General features: G+C 41.5%; 1 protein-coding gene across 5 annotated transcripts in view; it reads left to right on the forward strand.

Moving 5' to 3' along the window:
• Positions 1-814: 814 nt before the first annotated feature.
• The window catches only part of LRGUK (leucine rich repeats and guanylate kinase domain containing), a 129,358-nt gene continuing 107,951 nt past the window's right edge, over positions 815-22,221 (forward strand). For all 5 annotated transcript variants that reach the window (XM_001100217.5, XM_077997366.1, XM_028846303.2 and 2 more), the window contains exons 1-5: positions 815-1,124; positions 10,555-10,662; positions 12,977-13,058; positions 16,892-16,992; positions 22,059-22,140. In XM_001100217.5, coding sequence (XP_001100217.4) covers positions 825-1,124; positions 10,555-10,662; positions 12,977-13,058; positions 16,892-16,992; positions 22,059-22,140 — 673 coding nt within the window. In that variant the 5' untranslated portion in view covers positions 815-824. The remainder of the gene's footprint in view (positions 1,125-10,554; positions 10,663-12,976; positions 13,059-16,891; positions 16,993-22,058; positions 22,141-22,221) is intronic.

Raw genomic sequence — 22,221 nt, forward strand, 5'->3', positions numbered from 1 at the left:
GGATTCGGGTCACATAAAATCACACTAGCATAAAATCACGCTTTGTTATCTTGCAAGAGTAATTTTTTAACTGCAAAGAAAGCCTATGCAACAATATTAAAATAATTGCCAATGCAGGTCACTTGACTAATATAATTATTTATGGGATGCTAATAGCTTTTCAGACGCTTTCAGATACAGTGTCAATTTGACAGCAGTTTTTTCTCTCTCTGTTTGGATTGTTAGACCACTGCCAGTTTTTCTCCCCAAGGACAAGGCTTATCATTGGGGGGTGGGGGTGGGGAATGTAAATTAATTGGAAATCAGCTCTCAGGCGTCGTCCGGTAGTTTCTCTTTATTATCTGCAATTAAATCATAAGGACAGGAACCATGCCTTCTATTTCACTTGTATGCACCCTCATCTCCTAGCATCGCGCTCTGCATAAATTTCAACGGTACTAGCTTTCCTACAGTCAGCTTTAGACACATTAGACACTTCCAAAGTACGACTCTGCGGCCCTTTGAGAATGAAGCGGGAACGTGGCGCACCTGCGATCCTAACGTGGGATGACAAAACTCTAAGAGGGGTCTCAGGGTAGGGAGGAAACGGCGGGAGACAAAGAAAGGGGGTATAGCGAAAAGAGGTGAAAACAAGAAAGAGAAGCGAACAGAACGGACCAAAGAGAGAAAAATAACAGAAGAGGCTGAGAAAAAGAAAAGTCAAGTGGAGCTCCCAATGCCCCGCCTGCAGAAGGCGAGCTCGCGCGGAGGAAACTACAGGCACCAGAATCCCCCGCGGTTCCCCTTGCCGGGGGTCAGTCTCCTAGGCAACCCCGCTAAACAAGATGGCGACCCCCAAGAGGGCTCTCGTGAGGACCAGAGCTTCCTCTCTCCTGAGAGGCTTGGGCAGATCCCGAACTGGAGCCCGATCGTTACAGTTTCGTTCAGAAAAAGAGCGTCAGCCTTGCTGGCCTTCTTTTCCCATGGGGCAGAAGACGAAAGGCAGGTCTAACAGAGCCTCCTCCCACCTGCTCCAGCAGCTCATGCACCCGGATCAGGAGCTGGACGTGGACGGAGACGAAGACCAGAGCGAGGGCGAGGCGGGATCCGAGGAGTCCTCAGAGTCCGAAATGCTGAATTTGGAGGTGTGTCTTCCCCCCGACTCCTCACTCCCTGGCTTCCTCGTCCAGCCGTCAGGGCCTGCTACTTCAGCAGCAGCTCCCTGATGCACCCCCACCAGCCCGAAGTTTCCCACACCTTGTCAGGCTCTCTCGCCTCCAGGAACGCCTCTTCCCCCACTTTTCTTCCCCTGTCTGTTACCCCATTTTCTCACCCCCTGCCTGAAATAGCTCTAAATATCTCCTTTCTTTTTTCATTAACACATTTGATTTCTTATGAGTCAAGTTAACACAGCGTCACTTTGAAAGAGTGTCTAGATAATTGTCTGGGAATTATGGCTTTAGCTTTTTCAAAATTATACTTTGACAGTCTTGTGAATAGGCAGAGTTCATCTCTGACATTGCCAGCACCTGTTGCCCATGGCTATGACATACTTCCACACTCTTCCTCAGTTTTAGTGCCGTCAGCCTCTCTCCAGGGAAAATAATAATAATAATAATAATAATAATAATAATAATAATCCTCTTTTGAAAGTGCTTCTTCAAAGACTAAGTGACTTAAAATTTGAATACATTACTTCTGTCAGGGGCATATGCCTTATACAAGCAACATGCACACACACCAGAAAAGAGCCCTAGAATGTTCAAACAGTCAGCTCATTGTGGGAGTATTTTAGGATGTGGGGAATGTTTCCATCATCCCACCTGTATTGACTGGGGTGGCGGCTTCACGTTTCACGTAACTGCTGATTCGATTCCCTCCTTTCTACAATACCTCTTCTGACCACCGCACAATTCCTCTTCTTTCTTACGCTTATTGTCGTCCTTTTCCTTTCTTAGTCCACTGCTGTCTTCTTGTCCTTTTTCACTTCTTATCACATCCCTTTTTTCTCTTGGCTTCCAATAAATTACTTTCTTTCAGAAGCGTAATTTAATTTGCTTCCTTTCTATTTTATTTATTTGTTTTTTGAGATGGAGTCTCATTCTGTCACCAGGCTGGAGTGCAGTGGCGTGATCTCCGCCCATTGCAAGCTCCACCTCCTGGGTTCAAGCGATTCTCCTGCATCAGCCCCCTGAGTAGCTGGGACTACAGGTGTGTGCCACCACGACCAGCTAATTTTTTTTTTTTTTTTTTTTTTAGTAGAGACGGGGTTTCACCGTGTTAGCCAGGATGGTCTGAATCTCCTGACCTCGCGATCCGCCCACCTTGGCCTCCCAAAGTGCTGGGATTACAGGCATGAGCCACCGCACCCGGCCTAATTTGCTTCGTTTCAATACACTGTTAGGTTCTTCTCTTTGTCTTGGCTGCCAGGAAACTTAGATTCAATAGTTTTTCTTAATTTCAAAGTTTTCTTTATGTTTTCTCTCCCCTTTCCTTTTCTTTGACAGTATAAATTGCATGAAATTCTTTTCAGAAGTAAATATAATGTAGAGAAGTAGAATATTTTCTTTTCTTCTTTCTTTCTCTTTCTTTCTTTCTTCTCCTTCCTTCCTTCTTTCCTTCCTTCCTTCCTTCCTCCCTCCCTCCCTCCCTCCCTCCTTCCCTACCTCCCTTTCTCCCTTCTTGCCTTCCTGCTTTCCCCTCCTTCCCTCTTCTCCTTCCTTCCTTCCTTCCTTCCTTCCTTCCTTTTGTCCTTCCTCCCTCCCTCTCTCTCTTTCTTTCTTTCTTTTTTCCTACCTTCTCTCCCTTCCTTCCTGCCTTCCCCTCTCTCCCTCTTTCTTTTCCTTCCTTCCTTCCCTTCCCTCCCTCTCTTTCTTTCTTTCTTTTTTCCTTCCTTCCTCCCTTCCTTCCTTCCTGTCTTCCCCCCTCCCTCTTTTCCTTCCTTCCTTCCTCTCTCTTTCTCTCTTTCTTTTCCTTCCTTCTCTTTCTTTTTTCTTTCTTTCTCTTTCTTTCCTTCATTCTTTCTTCCCTCCCTCCCTTCCTCCCTCCCTCCCCTCCACTCTCTCCTTCCTGCCTTTCTTCCCCCTCCCCTCTCCTTCCCTCTCTTCCCTCCCCCCTTCCCCTCCCCTCCCATCCTCTCCTTTCCTCTCCTCTTCTCTCCTCTTCTCTTTCTTTCACAGGGTCTTACTCTGTCACCCAGACTGGAATACAGTGGTGCAGTCATGACTCACTGCTGTCTCAACCTCCTAGGCTCAAGTAATCCTCCTGCCTCAGCCTCCTGAGTAGCAGGGACTACAGGTGTACATCAGAGCGCCTGGCTAATTATTGTATTTTTTGTAGAGATGGGGGTCTCGCCATATTGTCCAGGCTGGTCATAATCTCCTGGGCTCAAGCAATCTGGCCACCTCAGCCTCCCTAAGTGTTAGTGTTACAGGCATGAGCCACTGTGCCCAGCCTAGGATATTTTCAGTGCTCTCATTCTGTGATATTCTTCTGGTTTCCCCTCTTTGCATCTTTGCATCTATTCATAGTCACCTTTTCTCTTTGAGGCCAAACATATTTCTGTGTTATGCCTGTTCCCTTTCACAAACTCCTTTCCTCATTTGTCCTATTTCTCCTTATTCTCCCCTTTCTAACCTGCAGTGTCTTCTGTTACTCTGATTCTTCTATTAACCACTTGGGTTCCCCTTCCTTTGTAATGTCCTTCTGTTCACTTTCAACATTTTGCCTGTTTTTTTCTTTTTTTCCCATTCTCATCCTCCATTTTGTCTTTCCCCTTTTTTTACTTCCTTCTACGTGAGCTAGTTCCCATTAGTTATGCTTAAAGTTGACCATAAAAAGCTATTAATTATTCTGTTCATTATTACTTCTTTTGTCTTTTGTTGATTTACTTTCTATCTTTAACAGTGACTATTGCAAAACTCTAGTGGTGTTTTTGCAACTTTGAGATGTTTGTATGGTTTCCACCAGCTTCCCCCCAGAGGAATTCACAAATGAACCACCAGTATATTTTGTTATTCTAATTAACACATAGCTCTTCGGCTGGCTGTGGGGTTCATTAGCACTATTGTTAATCTGTCTTCAGTATGCCATTAACAAACCATAGAAGGGGTTGACATGAACTAGCTATTCGTTTTTGGCTTATAAGACACATGTGGAACAGGTTCATTATTTCTTCCATTTATATTCTAAATATTAATTTTGTGTTTTTATTCTATTTTGGCTTTTTGTAGTATTGCATACATATTAATATGCTAAATAAACTGAAACAAAGTTTTAAAAAGAAACATTTGGAAATTCATGTTCAGTGATTTATTATTCCCATGTTAGCCTGTTATTCCCAGCTTATTCCCAGCTTAGCACCTTTGCAATGCTATGATGGTCACAATGATTATTGAGTGCCTTTAATACAACATGCCTTAAACCTCAGAAACCCTTATGAAGTAAGGGAGGCAGTATGGACCACCTGTTCAAAACACTGCTGTTGGAATCAAAGATTTGTGTTTGAGGCTTGATTCAGCCTTTTGTTAGTTGCGAGATCTTGAGCAAGTTACTTAACCTCTCTCATTGTTAATGTGGGAATTATAATAATACTTAAACAATTGTGAGAATTAAATGAGATCCTATATGTTAAACGCTTATCATAATATATTTTGATGCAGTTAATAATACAAATAGTAACTTACATGTTTTTATCTGCTAACTACAACCCATTAAGTGATTTGATTTATTTAGCCTTCATTGAACAAGCATTTACTGAATGATTGCTATGCAGAAAGCACTCTTTGACTGTACAGAGCAGAAGTTTCTAGGCCCAAAAATTGATGCATGAAAAACACTTCTTTTCAGTCCCTTAATATGTGTAATAATACCTACTCCTGGGATAGTTATGAACATCAAATTTAATAAGAAACTCTATATTTAAAGTTCTTACTATAGTGTCTCATACAGAATAGACTCTCAAAAAATTATGGCTGCAATAAATAATAACAGTAATGGTAGAAAAAGATGAGAACATGATTGAAGACATACATGGTCCCTGCTCTCAAAGCGACATAAGAATATGAGTAAATAATAGCAATTCAGCATACCTGTAGTATGTCATACAGAGATGAGTACAGCTGACACCTGGATTGCAGGGACATTGAAGACTTCAGGGGAAGGAGACTCTTGCCTGGGTGGAGAGGTGGTGTGTGGGCAGGCAGGTGGCAGCTTTTCCTAGTGATGAGTTACAGGTGAGAACAGAAGCAGCCTCCTAGGTAGGGGTGAGATTGTGGAGGGCACTGTGATACCGTAGGAACATGGACTTGGGTCTCTACACAGTGGGGAACTGCTCTGTTGGCCAGGTGGTATTAGATTGGAGGATGGTAATACTGGAGGCAAGGAGATCAGTGAGAAGATTCTAGCAAAATCCAGGGGGGAGTGAGAAGAGCTTGGATTAAGGCAGTGGCAGTGGGAATGGAAACTAAAGATAAAACATATTCAAAGTATTTAAGATGGTTCAGTTACAAACTAAATATTAGAAGTCTAGGATGACTGTTAGGCCTATGGCATGGTCTGGGGTAATATTAAGGCTGTTGTCTATCATAGGAATCAGGGACAGATGGAGCTATTTGTTAAGGAGTTGGATATATGAACCATATGACTGGGAATCAGGGCAGGGATCTCAGAGTAGGAGGCATGGGAATTATCACCACTAGATTCTGGGAATTCATCCCGGAAGGAATAGGAGGGAAAAGACCACAAATAGAACCATAAAGGTACAGATACTGAGGGTATTTAAGCGGTAGGCAGATGAAGCAGGGAAGAAAACTGGGAAGGACTGGTAGAAGTAGGAGGAGAAAGAAGACCTATATGATAGGGAAGCCAAGAGTCTCAAGAACATGATGACCGGGTGCAGTGGCTCATGCATGAAATCCTGACACTTTGTGAGCCAGAGGCAGGAGGATAGCTTCAGGCCAGAGTTTGAGACCAGTCTGGGTAACATAGTGAGACCCCATCTCTATAAAAGGTTTTTTTAAAAATTAGCCGATGGATCATAGTGGTATGCACCTCTAGTCCCAGCTACTTGGGAGGCTGAGGCAAAAGGATCACTTGAACCCAGGAGTTCGAGGCTGCAGTGAGCTATGATCATGCCACTGCACTCCAGTCTGGGTGACAGAGAAATACCTTGTCTCAAAAGAAAAAGAAAAAAAAAAAAAAAGAAGAAGATGGGAATGGGTTACACTACCAATAGGTTGTGGGAAGAGGTCTAAAAAGTGCTCCTTCATTTTACCTGTTTGAGGGTCATTGGAGACATTGGCCCATGTGGTTTTTATGAGGTGGGTGAATAGGAGGCTAAGTGAAGTTGAAAACTAGTTGGGAGGCGAGGAAAGGAGAACTAAGGCATAAAAAACGAACAACTCTAGAGAAGATTGGTTATTAAAGGAAACTCTAGGTTATAGCTAAAGGAACCTGCAGAACTGAAGAGAGCCTCTGTAGGACAGAAGAGTCTGACACATTTTTATAGCTGGAGTGGGAACAGTGGAGAGTGGTGGGTTCAAAACACAGACGAAAGGGGGCAAAAATGGTCCCCGAGGAAAGAGAAGGGGGTGGGACCCTGAGTAGAGAGAAGGCACAGTCTTCCTCTAAGACCTGAGTGAGAAGCATTAGGACAGGTGCTCCTAGGAAGCTGAGAGGCTTAACATCTGAGAGCTTCCACTTTGTCTCAGAAGTAGAAGAGAAGGGCATTAATGGAGAAGAGGGCAAAGGAGTTGAGGCACTGCACAGCTTGAGAGTGATGGAGAGCTGGGTTAGTCAAGAAGGGTAGTTGAAAAGGGGCTGATGAAGAATGGGAGACTTTCATAGCAAAGAGGCCCAGCTGAAAGTCAGCTTTACAGGGTCTCCAGGATGCAGGGTTGTGGGGTCTTCTCCAGCCCACTCAGCAGCTAGGGGGCAGAAGAGGTGCATTCATTCTTTCAACCCATGTTTGAGCACTCACCATGTGCGAGCCACTGTTTGCCTCCTTCACACTTAGGCTTCAGCCGTCCTGAACCTTCATCGTTCTCTCAATAGGCCATGCTTGCTTTTGCCTTTGGGATTTTGTACATGCTGCCCCTTTTGCCTGTAATACTATTTCTTGGCTCGCTCTTCAGCTTTATCTTCCCTTTGGCCAGAGTAACTCACAATTTGGGTCTCAATTGAATTGCTCTCTCCTAGGAAGATTTTGCTAACCACTTACTCCACCCTGGTACTGACACACAATAGGGGCCCTGCTCATAGTCAGCAGACACTGCTTATCTCTATTATACTATTTATCAAATCCAAAAATTGTTTGCATACTTATCTGTCTCCCAGACTGAACTGTAAATCCCTTATAGACAGGCACCATATCTGTTCACTGATTCACTGTTTCTTATCCATTGAGCCAAGCAGAGTGGCTGGCATGTGCTGGGTATTCTATAGATTTTTTTCCCCCTGATGAATGACGAACATGACACAGTCCTGCCTCAATGCAGCAGTTGATTGTGAACTTGATTCTGATTTGTATGTGGATGGGGTAGTTGTAACCAGGGGACAAGGATCAGAGACTTGAAGATAGAGAGAAATTGAAATTGCCTATGGGGCCAGGTGTGATGGCTCGTGCCTGTAGTCCCAGCACTTTGGGAAGTGGAAGTGGGCTGATCATTTGAGCCCAGGAGTTTGAGATCAGCCTGGGCAACATGGTGAAACCCTGCCTCTATAAAAAAAAAATGATAAAAATTAGCCAGCCATGGTGGCACATGCCTGTAGACCCATCTATTTTGGAGGCTGAGGTGGGAGGATGGCTTGAGCCTGGGAGGTTGAGGCTTTGAGCTGAGATCACAACACTACATGTCAGCCCAGGTGACAGAGCAAGACCATGTCTAAAAAAAAAAAAAAGAAAGAAAAAAGGAGTTGCCTATGGGCTACCCAGTAGGGAAGGGAGTATAGTTAGACGGGAACAGATAGACTCTGAGAAAGGTGTCTATCTGTGAACAGACTGGAGATTTTGTTGTGGTCAGTGAACAAGTTCAACAGGTGCTAGATAGGTTGAAGGATAGGCAATTGTGGGATTAGAGTGGAACACTGGGGTCTGAGGTTTCCAGGGTGGAGCAGTTTAGCATGGTGGCTAGGTCCAGGGCATGGCCATGAGAGTAAGCTGTCTGGAGCTGAGGCAGTAAAGAATTGTGCGTGTGTGCATGTGCTGGGAATAGGGTGTTGGATGGCCATCCATAGGGATTCTGAAGCCACTCAAGGTAATGACAGGAGCTTGAAAATGACCAAAGATCAGAAGGAGAAGACATGATACTGCCAAATGTCAGGAACCTCAGGAGGTGTGAGGAGGTTATTGTGCAGAGTGCTGCCTTCCCCAAGGAAAAATGGTGACAGTGTTGCTCATCTCCATGTCAGTGGCTAAGTTGAAAAATAAGCATCCATCTGCTAGACGTGAAGATGCAGTGTCTTCATATTTCCAGGAAATGGATGAACTTCAGAGGGCTAGGTGGAAAGTTTGGAGGGAAGGTAACATTCCTTCCCGGCCTTATGTAATAAATTAGAACTTCATTTAGAAAAGTAAATGTGTTTTGCCCATTTTGTGAACAGGCTGATTGGCATAGACGAGTGAAACATTAAGATGCAGAATTTCTGACTTCATCAATTGGTAGTAACAAAAATCGTCATCTATTGGGAACACTGTGTTGCACATACTGTGCTGTGAGTTTTATATCCATTTTTTTCCTTTCTCTAAAAATATTAAAAGAAGGTTCAGGGAAGGAATGACTTTCCCTCTACTCTCCTGGCTTTTATAGCTGGGTCTACAAAATAAACTGACAACAGGTGGATTGACAGGAGAAAAGGTATTATACATGTATTAAGTTTTAATAAATGTTTAATGTTTGTGGGGGACATTGCAGGAAAAAATAAAAGTGAATAATCAAAAAAGCACTGAGATTTCAGATGTTATGTACCATCTCAACAGGAGAAGAGGAGAAGGGATTCTGGTCACTTAGGGGAGAGTAAATGCTTTTTAGGGAATAAATAGTCTCTTAGAAAAACAGACGTGAGGTATGAAAGTTTGTGACAAAGTCTTTCTGAGTGTGACATTGACTTCTGGTCTCCTCTCCTGAGTGGGTAAAAGTCATTCTTCTGTGTTTGATGAAACCACCAATGGGGAGGAATTTAGGACAACTGAGTTTCTTTTGGAGGATCTGCCTTTAGGCAGATAAAGGGAGTTCAGAAAGAGCCTTTCCCTGCGTTTGCTGTTTTTCAAGTGCCTTCAGCTCAAAATAATCAATATACCAACGTGGCATATTTTAGAGCGACATGTCCTGAATTTCTTCAAAGGTAATAACATTTCCTATTTATAGCTGAAAACTACAAGGCTCAGTGAAAACTTCACCTCCCCAAAGTCACACATCCAAAATGGCAGGGCTAGGGTTCAAGCCACGCCTGCCCAATTCTGAAGCCATGTGCTGCCTCCCCGTTGGTGGTATTTACTTCCCTGAATCAGTGGAAACTTGCTGGGAAAGAAACTCTTTATAATAGCACATACATGCGTATGTCGTCAGTACCTACAGCCGGAGCAGCACTGTTGATTCCTGAATTCATATAGAGGACTTAGAAAAAGGATATTTTGCCATTGTAGTCTATATGCTAGTCATGGTTAGTTATGTTGGTGTGACTGATGTGATCACTATGTTTTGTGTCCTCACGTTGATGTCAGTGTCAATGTGTTGGTCATTATGGAGCTGAAAGCAGCACAAACATGATACTGACCTACCTGTTATCTCTTTTGTGTGTCATTGTTGGAGGAAGGGCATGTCAGGGTGCCATTGGTCCATGTGATGTCTATAGACCAAGGGCCAACCTTCTTATGGAAATGATCATCACTTTTTTAATAATCTTGTACATTTTGTAAATCTAGCAACATTGACTAATAGGAAGTGAACTGAAGGACCTGTTTTCTCCAGCACGAATACCAGATTAAGAGAAGTGATTGTCTTAATTTGATGTAACCATCCTTTAGGGTGTGGGTAAGCAGTCAAATGCAGTGGTTAGGGCAGTTTTGGAGAATTGCCCTGGGACTGGACAGATTGGGATTTTCATTCCAGCTCTGTCACATACTATCTGTTTAGTTTCAGGCAAGTTAACCTCCAAACCCTAATTCTTCCATCTGTAAAGTGGAGATAAGAGTACCTATCTCAGTGTTGTCCAAAGGATTCAATGAGTTCATCCATTGAGAGCTGTTAGTGCAGTGTCTGGAATAGAGAACCACTCAATACCACCACTGATACTACTGTTTCTACTGCTACAGTGTTCACTCAACTTTGAATGCCTAATGTAAGTGACCACCTGAAAAAACCATTGCCAATGAAAACATTGATTTGGCAGATAGTTATTTAATTATATGTAATACGTATATGTTATCAACACAGAATTTTTTGGGGGCTCGGTAAATTTTGGAGGGCTCAGCTCCTGGGTATAAAATATCCTAAATAAGTGTTGGATATGACAAGATAGATTGTTTCTTTTCTAATGAGAGTCTTTTCTTTGTCTACCTTTCTGGGTGTTTTACAGGAGGAGTTTGATGGGGTCCTGAGAGAGGAGGCTGTGGCCGAAGCACTCCATCACTTGGGGCGCTCAGGCTCTGGGACTGAGCAAGTCTACCTCAATCTGACTTTGTCAGTGAGTATGACAAACTCTCCGTTGGCTGGCTACAGCTTGACACTGGCTAGACCATATTCATTTTCTTCCGTACTCATAGCTTTTGTGAGGGCAGAAAATCTTGGAGCCTTGCATTTGACAGAGACTGTTGATAAGAGATATTTATGTAAATATTAGACTCCAGAGAGCTGTGACCAATCCAGTAATCAGCCCCCCAAACTTCTTAGTTTTCATTCTCTTCGCACTCTATTTCTTTCATCTTAAGTAGTCTGTATTATAGTAATCAATGCTTTCTTTCCAGGAGGTTGAATTTGATTCTGTAAAACCAATCAAAGACTAAGAATTTTCTCTCTGATCAGTGGAAGAAGCACTAAACTTTATATCTGAATCCAAGGGAACAAAGTATTTTGATATTGACTTTCCCCACTAAGTATGTCAAGAAATAAGAGCCTTTGAGCTATATCTTACTTTCCAAAAGATACCTACCATTAAAGAAAAAAATCTATTATTATTCATCAGTTTTTAAGATTTCAGTACTCGTCATAGAGTAGCACAAAATCTTGGCTTCAATTTTATCAGAAGAGAGGCTGTAAGAGCAAACTACTGGGAATACTTGCTTCTTTCCTCATTTTGTTTCTCTGTAGTCCTAGGAAAACAATTTAAGTCGTTTTGCCTCCTTATATTGTAAAGCATTAAATATTCATTGGAGATCCACAGAGTAAATTTAGGTACATATGAGAAAAAAAAACGCACATTGAAATTTTACCATGGCACCATGATTTGGCGAAAGGGTATATATAATTCACTGTAAGCCTGTTCTATCTTGGATTTGAATGAGTAAGCTACGCAAGAAATGTTAAGCTGTTTTCACCTTTGCTAGTTCCATGGGCATGTCCTTCAAGGTCAGCATATTAAAACAGTAATCTTTTTCTATTTTCACTTTATAACATTTTATGGATGACTCAGTCAGTCAGGCAATAACATACAGGGAACACCCTGTATGCATTGCACTGTGTTCAATGCTGGAATATGGTATATAATTCCAGCAGCCAATGCATCCCCACACAAGCCCCTTTCAATCAATATTCTACTTATGTAGGTACTGCTATGCCTTAAATTGATCTACCCCAAAAAGCAATCCTTTAAATCTTATTTCAGCTGGGTGGACTGAAGCTTAATTTATTTTGCCACTGACCTCCTTACATTTGAGATATTACACGTTGAATTACTTTGACTTAATAACCTGTCTTACTGAATACACTTTCTTAGAGTTGCCTGGTTTGGTGATTTTTTTTTTTCCTTTACGTCTTACTTGTGTTACATGTTATTTTTTTACTTTCTCTTATTACTTGTGTACATATCTTCTCTTCTACCAAAGTCATAAATTTCTTAAGGGCACAGTATAGCTCTTTTCCATCATTGTATTTCTTATCATGCCACGCACAATGCCTTATACATAGCAGATATTCAGTAAGTGTTTATTTATTATTACTGTTCTAGCGGCCTTCATTAAGCAATCACCATTATTCTATATGATAACCTGCTTATAATGACTCTTCATTGGTTTGCTTTTTTTCTGACTCTGACATCACGACATAAAACAATCATAGAAGTCTTTGTTCCACTCAACCGAATTCCCCTCAACGTCACTTGAAGTTGACTAGAATCAAGATTTTCTGAAAAGAATTTTGGACAAGGATTCAAGAGACTTAGATACTGCTTCTCTGTTACTCACTTGCTGTGTGATTTCAGGCTATTAACATACCTCTCTGTACCTCACACCCCTCATCTCTAAATTGGGAGTAAGCGGCCCTACAGATTTCACAGCTGTGTTTGATCAGATGCGATTATTGTGAAAGAGCTTTGAAAATGAACCCGGTGAAAGTGTAGGTAGTATTGTTATTAATGATCTCCTGATGAGCTGTGAATTCTCTTTAAAACTTCATTTAAATTCTAGACATTTTTTTTCTTTTCTTCTACTAGATAAAGGCCTTGTCTTTATTGCTATTGTGTGATTTATTAAAAGAAAAAAAAAGACTCTGTTCTAACGGTCTCCATGAACACTGCTTTAAATTGGCCTTTCATGTTGTATTTGTTTTTGCTAACAACACTAATATTACTAAGCTATTATTTTCTTCAAAGGAAGGGCTTTTTTTTTTTTTTTTTTATGGCATCTGTTTTGAGATCCTATTAGTAGCAGGCTTCAGATTTTGTTCTCTCACTTCTATACTTGTGAAAGAAATTCTGGATTTCTTTCCATCAACAGTTATTGCAAGAAGGCTGAGTAGTAACCTGATAAAGCAACATTAAGGTCTTTTACCTTTTATTTTCTCAGGGTTGTAATTTAATTGATGTTAGCATTCTCTGTGGATATGTTCACCTACAGAAGTTGGATCTTTCAGTGAATAAAATTGAAGGTATGTAATTGTTATTCTAGATTGATCACTGAATTTTCTGAAAACTTAAACGTTGCAGTAGGTAATATGGTTTAATAATACCAAACTTGATATAACTAATTTGTGTATCAATTTACATATTGATCCTTTGCTTTCCATGCAAGAAAGGCACCGATAACTGATGAGAGAGAAAAAGGCACAGATCTGCAATATTATGATGTGGCTGAGATGCAGTCAATGATATTTAAGACTAGGAGATGGAATGTTGGCTTTATTCTTTCCTTTTAAGAGATCGATCATTATTTCTTCAATGCTCCCTGAATATTTAATGATTTCTTTTCTTTTCCTCTGTTAGTTACTCAGTGCAGATGAATTAGTCTTTTATTTCTTTAATGGATTCTTTTCTTTATTTTGCTTTTGATTTATATTTTATTGCATTCCTTATTTTGCATTTTTAAAATCTTATTTTTAAAATTTAAAAAAAAAATTTTTTTTTAGATGGAGTCTCACTCTGTTGCCCAGGCTGGAGTGCAGTGGCATGATCACAGCTCTCTGCAACCTCCACCTCCTGGGTTCAAGTGATTCTCCTGCCTCAGCCTCCGGAGTAGCTGGGATTACAGGTGTGCACCACCACGCCTGGCTAATTTTTTGTATTTCTAGTAGAGATAGGGTTTCGCCATGTTGGCCAGGATGGTCTTGAACGCCTGACCTCATGTGATCTGCCTGACTCAGCCTCCCAAAGTTCTGGGATTACAGGCATGAGCCATCACACCCAGCCATCTTATTTTTGAGACAGGGTCTTGCTCTATCACCTTGGCTGGAGTGCAGTGGCGTGATCACGGCTCACACAGCCTTGACATCCTGGGCTCAATCAGTTCTCCCACCTCAGCCTCCTGGGTAGCTAGGACTACAGACATGCCACCATGCCCAATTTTTTGTATTGATTGTAGACATGGGGTTTCACCATGTTGCCCGGCCTGGTCTTGAACTCCTGGGCTCAAGCGATCTGCCTGCCTTGGCCTCCCAAAGTGCTGGGATTATAGGTGTGAGCCACTGTGCCTGGGCCTACATTTTGTGTTTTAAATCTGTTAGCTCTTTTATCCTTATTATTGAGCACCAGAGATTCACAGATACATATTTTTCATTCTTTTTTTGCTGTCTTTGTTTAGTTGATTCTTTCAACTCTAACTCCACCATTTGTAGTTCTATATAATTTATTTGTTATGACACCTTGTTTACATTTAATGAAATTAGTCCTACCAGTGTCAAATTTTCTTCAAAGCTTGATCCTTGTTTATGTTTTTCTGATCTTATTTGAAGTTGACAGTGTACAATGTTTTTCTTTAGATTTCTAGGGAAGTGAGCAAATCATTACTTCTGACCTGCTTTCTTCACTGATAATCTTTCCGCTTGCTTCTTTTGCCTGCCTTTTTTATGACAAATAAATGTTGCTGATACGTCTTCTCTGTTTGATTTTGTTTTTTTTCCCCCTTCTAGGACCCTAATAATTAAAGTACACTTTTTAACGATTAAGAAATATTCTAGCCCGCTTTCATTCTTAAAATGCTACTGTTTTTGAAAGACTTTTATTTTTTTTCCAGTTTTCTAAAGCTTTATTATGGAAAATTACAAATATGTGCATAAATAGAATTTTGGAATGAATATTTGGGTTCAACAATTATCAGTCCATCTATATACCTCCCTGCCCTGCTTCCCCAGGGTTATTTTAAAGCAAATCTCAGATGGTCCTCTCATCAGAAGGCCTTTTCTAGTGTTTCTGGCAGGAGCACTTGGCCTACTCCATACCTCCGAGGTTGTTTCCATTTGCCGGGTAGGAAATCGCGGAGTGGTGGGGGCTTTGCCAATGCTCAGTGCTGACAACAGGAGCAGGGAGCCCACAGTTACGCTCCAGGCGTTCCTCTTCAGCTGGGTCAGTACTCGTGAACCTTGGATGGCACGTTTCACTAGTTCATCAACTGTTTGAAAGCCTCCTGTGTGTAAGGTACAGCGTATTCTTCTTTTTGTGATGACAGCCTCACTGGTCTCCGGGTGTAGGCCAAACTTCAGACTGCGTCCGAATCACCTGGCAGCCCTGATAACACAGATTTCTGGGCCCCACTCTCAGGGTTTCTGATTCCGTAGGTTTGGGGTGGGGCCTGGGAATTTGCGTTTCGAACAAGCTCCTGCGTGAGGCTGATGCTGCTGGTCCGGGACCACACGCTGAGAATCAGTGATGGAGACACGAGGAGCTCCTGCCCTCTGGTGGGCAAGGAGGTCACTGCATTGATAGGGACCACAGGCCAGCTCAAGTTCAAAGTCCAGCAACCCAGACCAGGGACTTTTTTCTGTCTTGATATGAAAACACTGGCTATGTACAGTGTGTGAAATGCACTCACCATCTCTTTGTCTCTAGGTAAGTACTAGCTGCTGCCTCTGCTTCAAGAAGGATCTCTATTTACCTGCCCACAGTTAGATCATCTTTCATGAGGGTTTGGGTGTCCTGTGAAGTTAGTAGAGTTGAGACCACTACTGGCAGACATGTAGCTGAGCTCAGCGTGGACAAATTGATACCAATTGGAAAGCAATCACAGTTTCTCCTTAGGTTTCCTCAAAGAGTTCTTCCTTGATTTGCTGATTCATTTCCAACAAAGTGTTAATGTCTCAAAGTATTGTCTCTCCTAGAACTATTTACATTTAGTAAGGAAGGGCATGGTTTCATCCAGAGAAATAACATAGAAATTGGGGGGAATTTTCTGGCTTCAGTGACTATTGAGAAGGGAAGATACCAGGAGGTCCCTTACACAGCGTGTGCCACCTATCTCAGGGCAGGGCCCCAGCTACTCCAGACTGGCTTCCTTCCCCAGATCTGCATGTGTCTGTGCCACCTGGAGAAAGGTAGAAGCACTTTGCTTGGCTTTGGGTGAGGAGGCTGCACTCTCCCACTAGAGGTCGTCCCCAGGGGGTTGTAATAGCGCATACTGTGATCTAGAACGAGGAGAGAGAGGGAAATGCTAGTATTGTTGCCATTTTCAGGCGGAGAAAGGACTTACTGGTAGAGACAGGGCCATAACCCTTCCTGTGTGACCCTTCCTGATTCCTTCCCTAATTCATTCCGCTACCTCTGTGTCTGCTGTAAAGTCATAGAGAAATATAAAGCAATAGTTCATATCTTTTATCTTTTATATGTAATTTCATTAGCAGTATCCTTTATTAGCACAGTAGTCCTTTAGTTAGTATTCAAGATTCAAAGTGTGTGCTTCGGATAAAATGCAAAACTCGGATGTGCATTTGATCCAATCCAGAGTCAAAAATCAAATAACAGCAATGAGTTAAATCGCTTCAAATACTTAATGCGATCTGGTGCTAAGTCCAGCTGAAACAAAATTTAATTTACAACAAAGAGTTTCCGAATTGTGGCATTTCCACTCTTTATGAAAAGATCTAATTTAGTTATTTAAGGGCTAATTATCAAGAGGATTATCAAGGCTTTTGCTTCTCATCCTTTTCTCAAAGGCTGGCAAGTTTTGTAGCATTTCACTGTTAGCGGGAGAGGGAGCGGGCATGAGGAAGAGGCCACAGGTATTGGTTACTTGGCTGCCCCCAAAATAGGGCATACAAGGATTGGCCACTCCTGCAGAAGAGGATTAAATTATTGACTCATCGAGAGTTTTCCACATTTTTTTTTGTATGTTTCACATACACCTGATTTTATTCCTCTCACTCATATGGAATAATTAAGATGTCTTTGCAACCGTTATAATTTTAAAATATTCTGAGGTCATGTATACTGTTTTTAATGCCTTTGTCTTGTTATTTTATTGGCTCACCTTATTCTGTATCTGTTTCCCCCCCAGATTTATCTTGTGTGAGTTGTATGCCTTATCTCCTAGAACTTAATGCTTCTCAAAATAATTTGACTACATTCTTCAATTTCAAGCCACCCAAAAACCTCAAGGTAGACTTTATGAATACATTAATTACACATGTTTAGGGGTTTGCAAAAGTGCATTAAATAAGCAAAATACCACTCAAATAGAGAATTCAGAGAGAATAAGATACAGAGGTAAGTAATGTAAGTTTCTGAAATGAAATAAAAAAGGCGACCTTGTGTATCCTTTATTTTGGAAAACGGATATGGTCTGTCAATGGATAGGCTTTCAGCAAGCTTTGTTCAAACCTGGTGTTCAAACCAACGAACTTTCCTCTGGTCTCCTTTTTCCCTCATTTGAATAGTAGTTATTATTGCACTTTTTTGTTGTTATAGCAGAACAATTTTTAAAAAATATTACTTGGAACATTTTATTTAAAGAAATGCATTTTATTGTATATATTTGAGATGTACAGCATGATGTTATGGGACATATAGCAGAATAATTTTTCTGAAAAATTTTATATCCGAATAATCTGTAAAAATGTCCTAGGCTCAAACTTTGCCCTTTTATTTATCCAACTTTACTTTTTAAGAAAATAATGCTTTCAGATCTCCGTTCTTGCTTCTCTGCACTTGCTTTTGCATTTCTGAAACAGAAATAAAGTACCTGTGAACAGCGGTGGATGGAATAGTTTGCTATGCCCTAGAGCAGTGAGTCTGTTGCTTAAATGCATGCCCAAATCACCTGTGGTTCTTGTGAAAAGGGAATTCTGACCCGTTGGGTCTGGGGTGGGGCCTGAGCCTGTGATTACTAAACACCTTCGTGGTGATGTCATGCCACTGATCCATGGGTCATACTTAAGTAGCAAGGTCAGAGAGAAGTGGTTCCTACATTTTTCTGCGCTTTGGAATGCCCTGGGAGAGTTTTCAGACCTACTGATGCCCAAATTCCACTGCAAGAGATTCTGATTTAAGTGGTCCAAGGTAAGGTGTGGGCTTTGGACTTTTATTTTTGGAGATAGGTTGGAGTGCAGTGGCGCAGTCTTGTCTCACCACACCTTCAGCCTCCTGGGCTCAAGTGATCCTGTCGCCCAGGCTGGAGTGCAGTGGCACAATCTTGTCTCAGTCTCACCGCAACCTCGGACTCCTGGGCTCAAGTGGTCCTCTCACCTCAGCCTGAGTAGGTGGGACTACAGACACGTGCCAAAACACCCGGCTAATTTTTTTTCGTATTTTTTGTAGAGATGGGGTTTCACCATGTAGCCCAGGCTGGTCTTGAACTCCTGGACTCAAATGATCCACCTGCCTCAGCCTCCCAAAGTGCTAGGATTACAGGTGTGAGCCATCACGCCTGGCCTGGACTTTTAAAGAGACCATCAGGTGACTCTAATGTGCTGACAAATCTGGAAATGATCACCCTGGGTTTTGTGATTAGTGTTGTTATATTGGACTCAAATATTTAATTAAAGTTATTTTAAGGAATGGACATCAACTATTGCCTTTTATTATCTATTAGTTTTATTTTATTTACAAACCAAATTAACTTAAATCCAAAATATTCTATGGAGAGTTGCACAAATAGGAAAATCCGTTTGAAATCAAGAAACAGACATTCCCTTATACTGATGAGAGACCTTAATTTTCAATTGTTCTTCTATTTTATATCATTCCATTATCAATAGCACACTTTTTCCCTTTGAAATTGTAGTTTTTGCCAGGGTGACATTCCTTTGTGCAGGAAGCCGCACTAGGTGCCTGTCTGTACTCAGTGTGGGGCCGCAGGGTTTTGAGGTTATCAGGAATTTAATTTGCAGAGCTGATTTGCTCCTCCTTTTGTTGTTCCAGTCGCCTTGCCTGAAGCCACAGGGCAGTCATTCATGGTAACAGCATGATCCCTACCCCAGGAAAAACTTTGGAGTTTCTCCCTTTCATACCCCTTCCTTGCACTCTCCCAGAAAGACCCCACAAACAAACAAAAACAAATCATAGACCCCATCTTTAAGGTTCTGAGCTCCTGGAGAATCACGAGCAAATATATTGGTCATTTTAGAGAAGTGTGTACCAAGTGCCAGGCTATACCCTGAGGTGCTGCGAGCCACTGTGAGCTCTGTGTAGACCTGGGAAGGAATGATGGTGGCTTCCTGGTGTTTGTCTTCTTTTCTTTTCTTTTTTTGTTTTTTTTTTGAGATGGAGTCTCACTCTTGTTGCCCAGGCTGGAGTGCAATGGCGAGATCTTGGCTCACTGCAACCTCCACCTCCCAGGTTCAAGCAATTCTTCTACCTCAGCCTCCTGAGTAGCTGGGATTATAGGCAAGAACCACCACACCTGGCTAATTTTGTATTTTTAGTAGAGATGGGGTTTCACCATGTTGACGAGGCTGGTCTCAAATTCCTGACCTCAGGTGATCTGCCCGCCTTGGCCTCCCAAAGTGCTAGGATTACAGGTGTGAGCTGTTGCGCCCAGCCTCAGGTGTTTTCAATGTATTATTTAATCCCGCCAATAAAGCTGTGGGGCAGCTGATACTGTCCTGATACTGAAGCATGAAAGGTTAAGTAACTAACTTCACCTTTGCTGGGAGGTAGCGGAACTGGGATTGAACCCGCAGTCTGAGAGCCCACAGCCCACTTCTTTCCAGTAAGTCAGGCTCGTGTACTATCCCCCACCCTCTTGAGAAGCTCCACTTCCTTTTCATTTAATATCTATGAACCTGGTACCACCAACCAGAGAGAACATGCATTTGCTAGAGTGGGGACTTGTACGTACACTCTTTTTGTATTTATTAGAATGCTTTTGCTCTTACTAGGTGAAAAATGTTAATTTGACTTGATGGCTACTTTTTCCAAGCTCTAGGTTCCAATGGGAGTCCAAACAGTGGCACAAACCCCTTTAAGGTCTTTCAAGAAAACTGACTGGGCGCAGTGGCTCAGGCCTGTAATCCCAGCACTTTGGGAGGCTGACACTTGAGGTCAGGGGTTCGAGACCAGCCATGGTCAACATGGTGAAACCCCCGCCTCTACTAAAAATACAAAATTTAGCCTGGCGTGGTGGTGGGAGCCTATAGTCCCAGCTACTTAGGAGGCTGAGGCAGGAGAATCGCTTGAACTGGGGGGCTCAGGTTGCAGTGGGCCAAGACTGAGCCACTGCACTCCAGCCTGGGCGACAGAGTGAGACTCCATCTAAAAAAAAAAAAGCAAAAGAAATCTAATACCATAGCTACATAGAGAGCATAGTATTAGCTCCCCTGCCTGAAGTGTAGTTACATAGATGTCATGCTATGGCACCAGAAGCACCAGAATGAAAGGTGTTCATGAAAACGTGTCAATGATAAGTAAGCCCTATATGATAAGTTTATTCCTAGTTTATTATTATTCTATAGAAGAAAAAAATGAACGTTAAACTCCATTTACATCATGCCAAACTGACTTATTTCATAGTATGCATTTTACCTAGCTCCCATTTGCATATGCATACATTTGGTGTTCTGATTTTTTTAGTAACACTTTTATTTGTACATTTCTGTTTCTTCATATGGTCTGCTCACTTGTATTTTACTAAGTAGTCCTGTTGCTTGCTATATTGCAATTCACTTCATCAGTTTTCTATGCCATTTGAGTTGTATCTAAATTAGTTTTTAGTATTTACTATATAAAGTTTTTAATATTTAAAGGATTTAGTATTTAATGTGTTGCTAAAATAATCTCCATAAATTTGGGGGGTGAAATCACTATTTTAAAGGACATGGAAAAATAAGAATAGCACTTATTATGTAATTGATTGATAGTTTTCCTGAAAATGATTATCATGTACCCAGCATATTATGAATGCAGTGTTTCTAAAACTTGAGTTTTTCTTTCCTTAAAAAAACTTTTTTGTTTATCTTTTGCCAGTAGGTGAATAATTAAAGTTATTTAATATTGTTTTTTAGTCTTACATGTTTGACTAGAAACAACAGATGTTGCTGAAAATGCTTTCCTACAGTAGTCAACTTTGAGAAAGAATGTAAAGTTGAAGAGGCATTGCCTGGAGATGAATAAGAAAGACTAGGCCAGGCATGGTGGCTCACACCTATAATCCCAACAATTTGGGAGGCCGAGACGGGTGGACCAGGAGGTGGGTCAGGAGATCGAGGCCATCCTGGCTAATACAGTGAAACCCCGTCTCTACTAAAAATACAAAAAAAAAAAAAAAAAAAAAAAATTAAGCCGGGTGCGGTGGCACACGCCTACAGTCCCAGCTATTTGGAAGGCTGAGGCAGGAGAATTGCTTGAACCCGGGAGGCGGAGGTTGCAGTGAGCTGAGATCGCACCACAGCACTCCAGCTTGAGCAACAGAGTGAGACTCCACCTCAAAAAAAAAAAAATTGAATATTTTGGCATTTAGAGAGTATCATGGGACAATATATGGAAATAGGAATAGAAAAGGTAAAGGAACAGGAAAGAAGATATGCACAGAAATGAAGTGAATACAGTTTACTGGGCAGTAGAGAAAATAAAATGGTTGTAGGTAAGGATGAAATTGAGGTAAATCCTGCAGGAAGACCAAGGAAATTTAAAATAAATGCTAAAAGTGGAGAGCATGGCTGCAGGAATTGAAAGTGTTTAGGTTATTGGGAGGTTCCTGTGCACCATAAGGAAGAGGCCTTCTTACTATTCTCAAGGTGGACAGAAAGTATCCCAGTTAGAAAATGATTAAATGGCTGGGCGCGGTGGCTCACGCCTGCAATCTCAGCACTTTGGGAGGCTGAGGTGGGTGAATCATGAAGTTAGGAGATTGAGACCATCCTGGCTAACATGGTGAAACCCCATCTCTACTAAAAATACAAAAAAACTAGCTGGGTGTGGTGGTGGGCACCTGTAATCCCAGCTACTCAGGAGGCTGAGGCAGGAAAATCGCTTGAACCCGGGAGGCAGAGGTTGCAGTGAGTTGAGATCATACCACTGCACTTTAGCCTGGGCAACACAGCAACACTCCATTTCAAAAAAAAAAAAAAAAAAAAAGATTAAAGACAGATGACTCCTTTAGCCTTAGTGTACTTTCAGTAATGAATTCTAACTTTACATTCGGAAATACCTTCTTCTTGTGCAGTTAATTGTGGTAAATATGAAAAATAAAATATTAATGTAACATTTTGTTCTCTTTTTCTTGCCAGAAGGCGGACTTTTCCCACAACCACATTTCTGAAATTTGTGATCTGTCGGCGTATCATGCTCTCACTAAACTAATTTTGGATGGTATCCTTTGAATAAGTAAAGGGGAAAATTTTAAAAACAATATAAAAATTAAAGGCTACATATTCAAGAATTGTACTAGAT

This window comes from Macaca mulatta, chromosome 3, assembly GCF_049350105.2.
Source record: "Macaca mulatta isolate MMU2019108-1 chromosome 3, T2T-MMU8v2.0, whole genome shotgun sequence".
Classification (NCBI taxonomy): Eukaryota; Metazoa; Chordata; class Mammalia; order Primates; family Cercopithecidae; genus Macaca; species Macaca mulatta.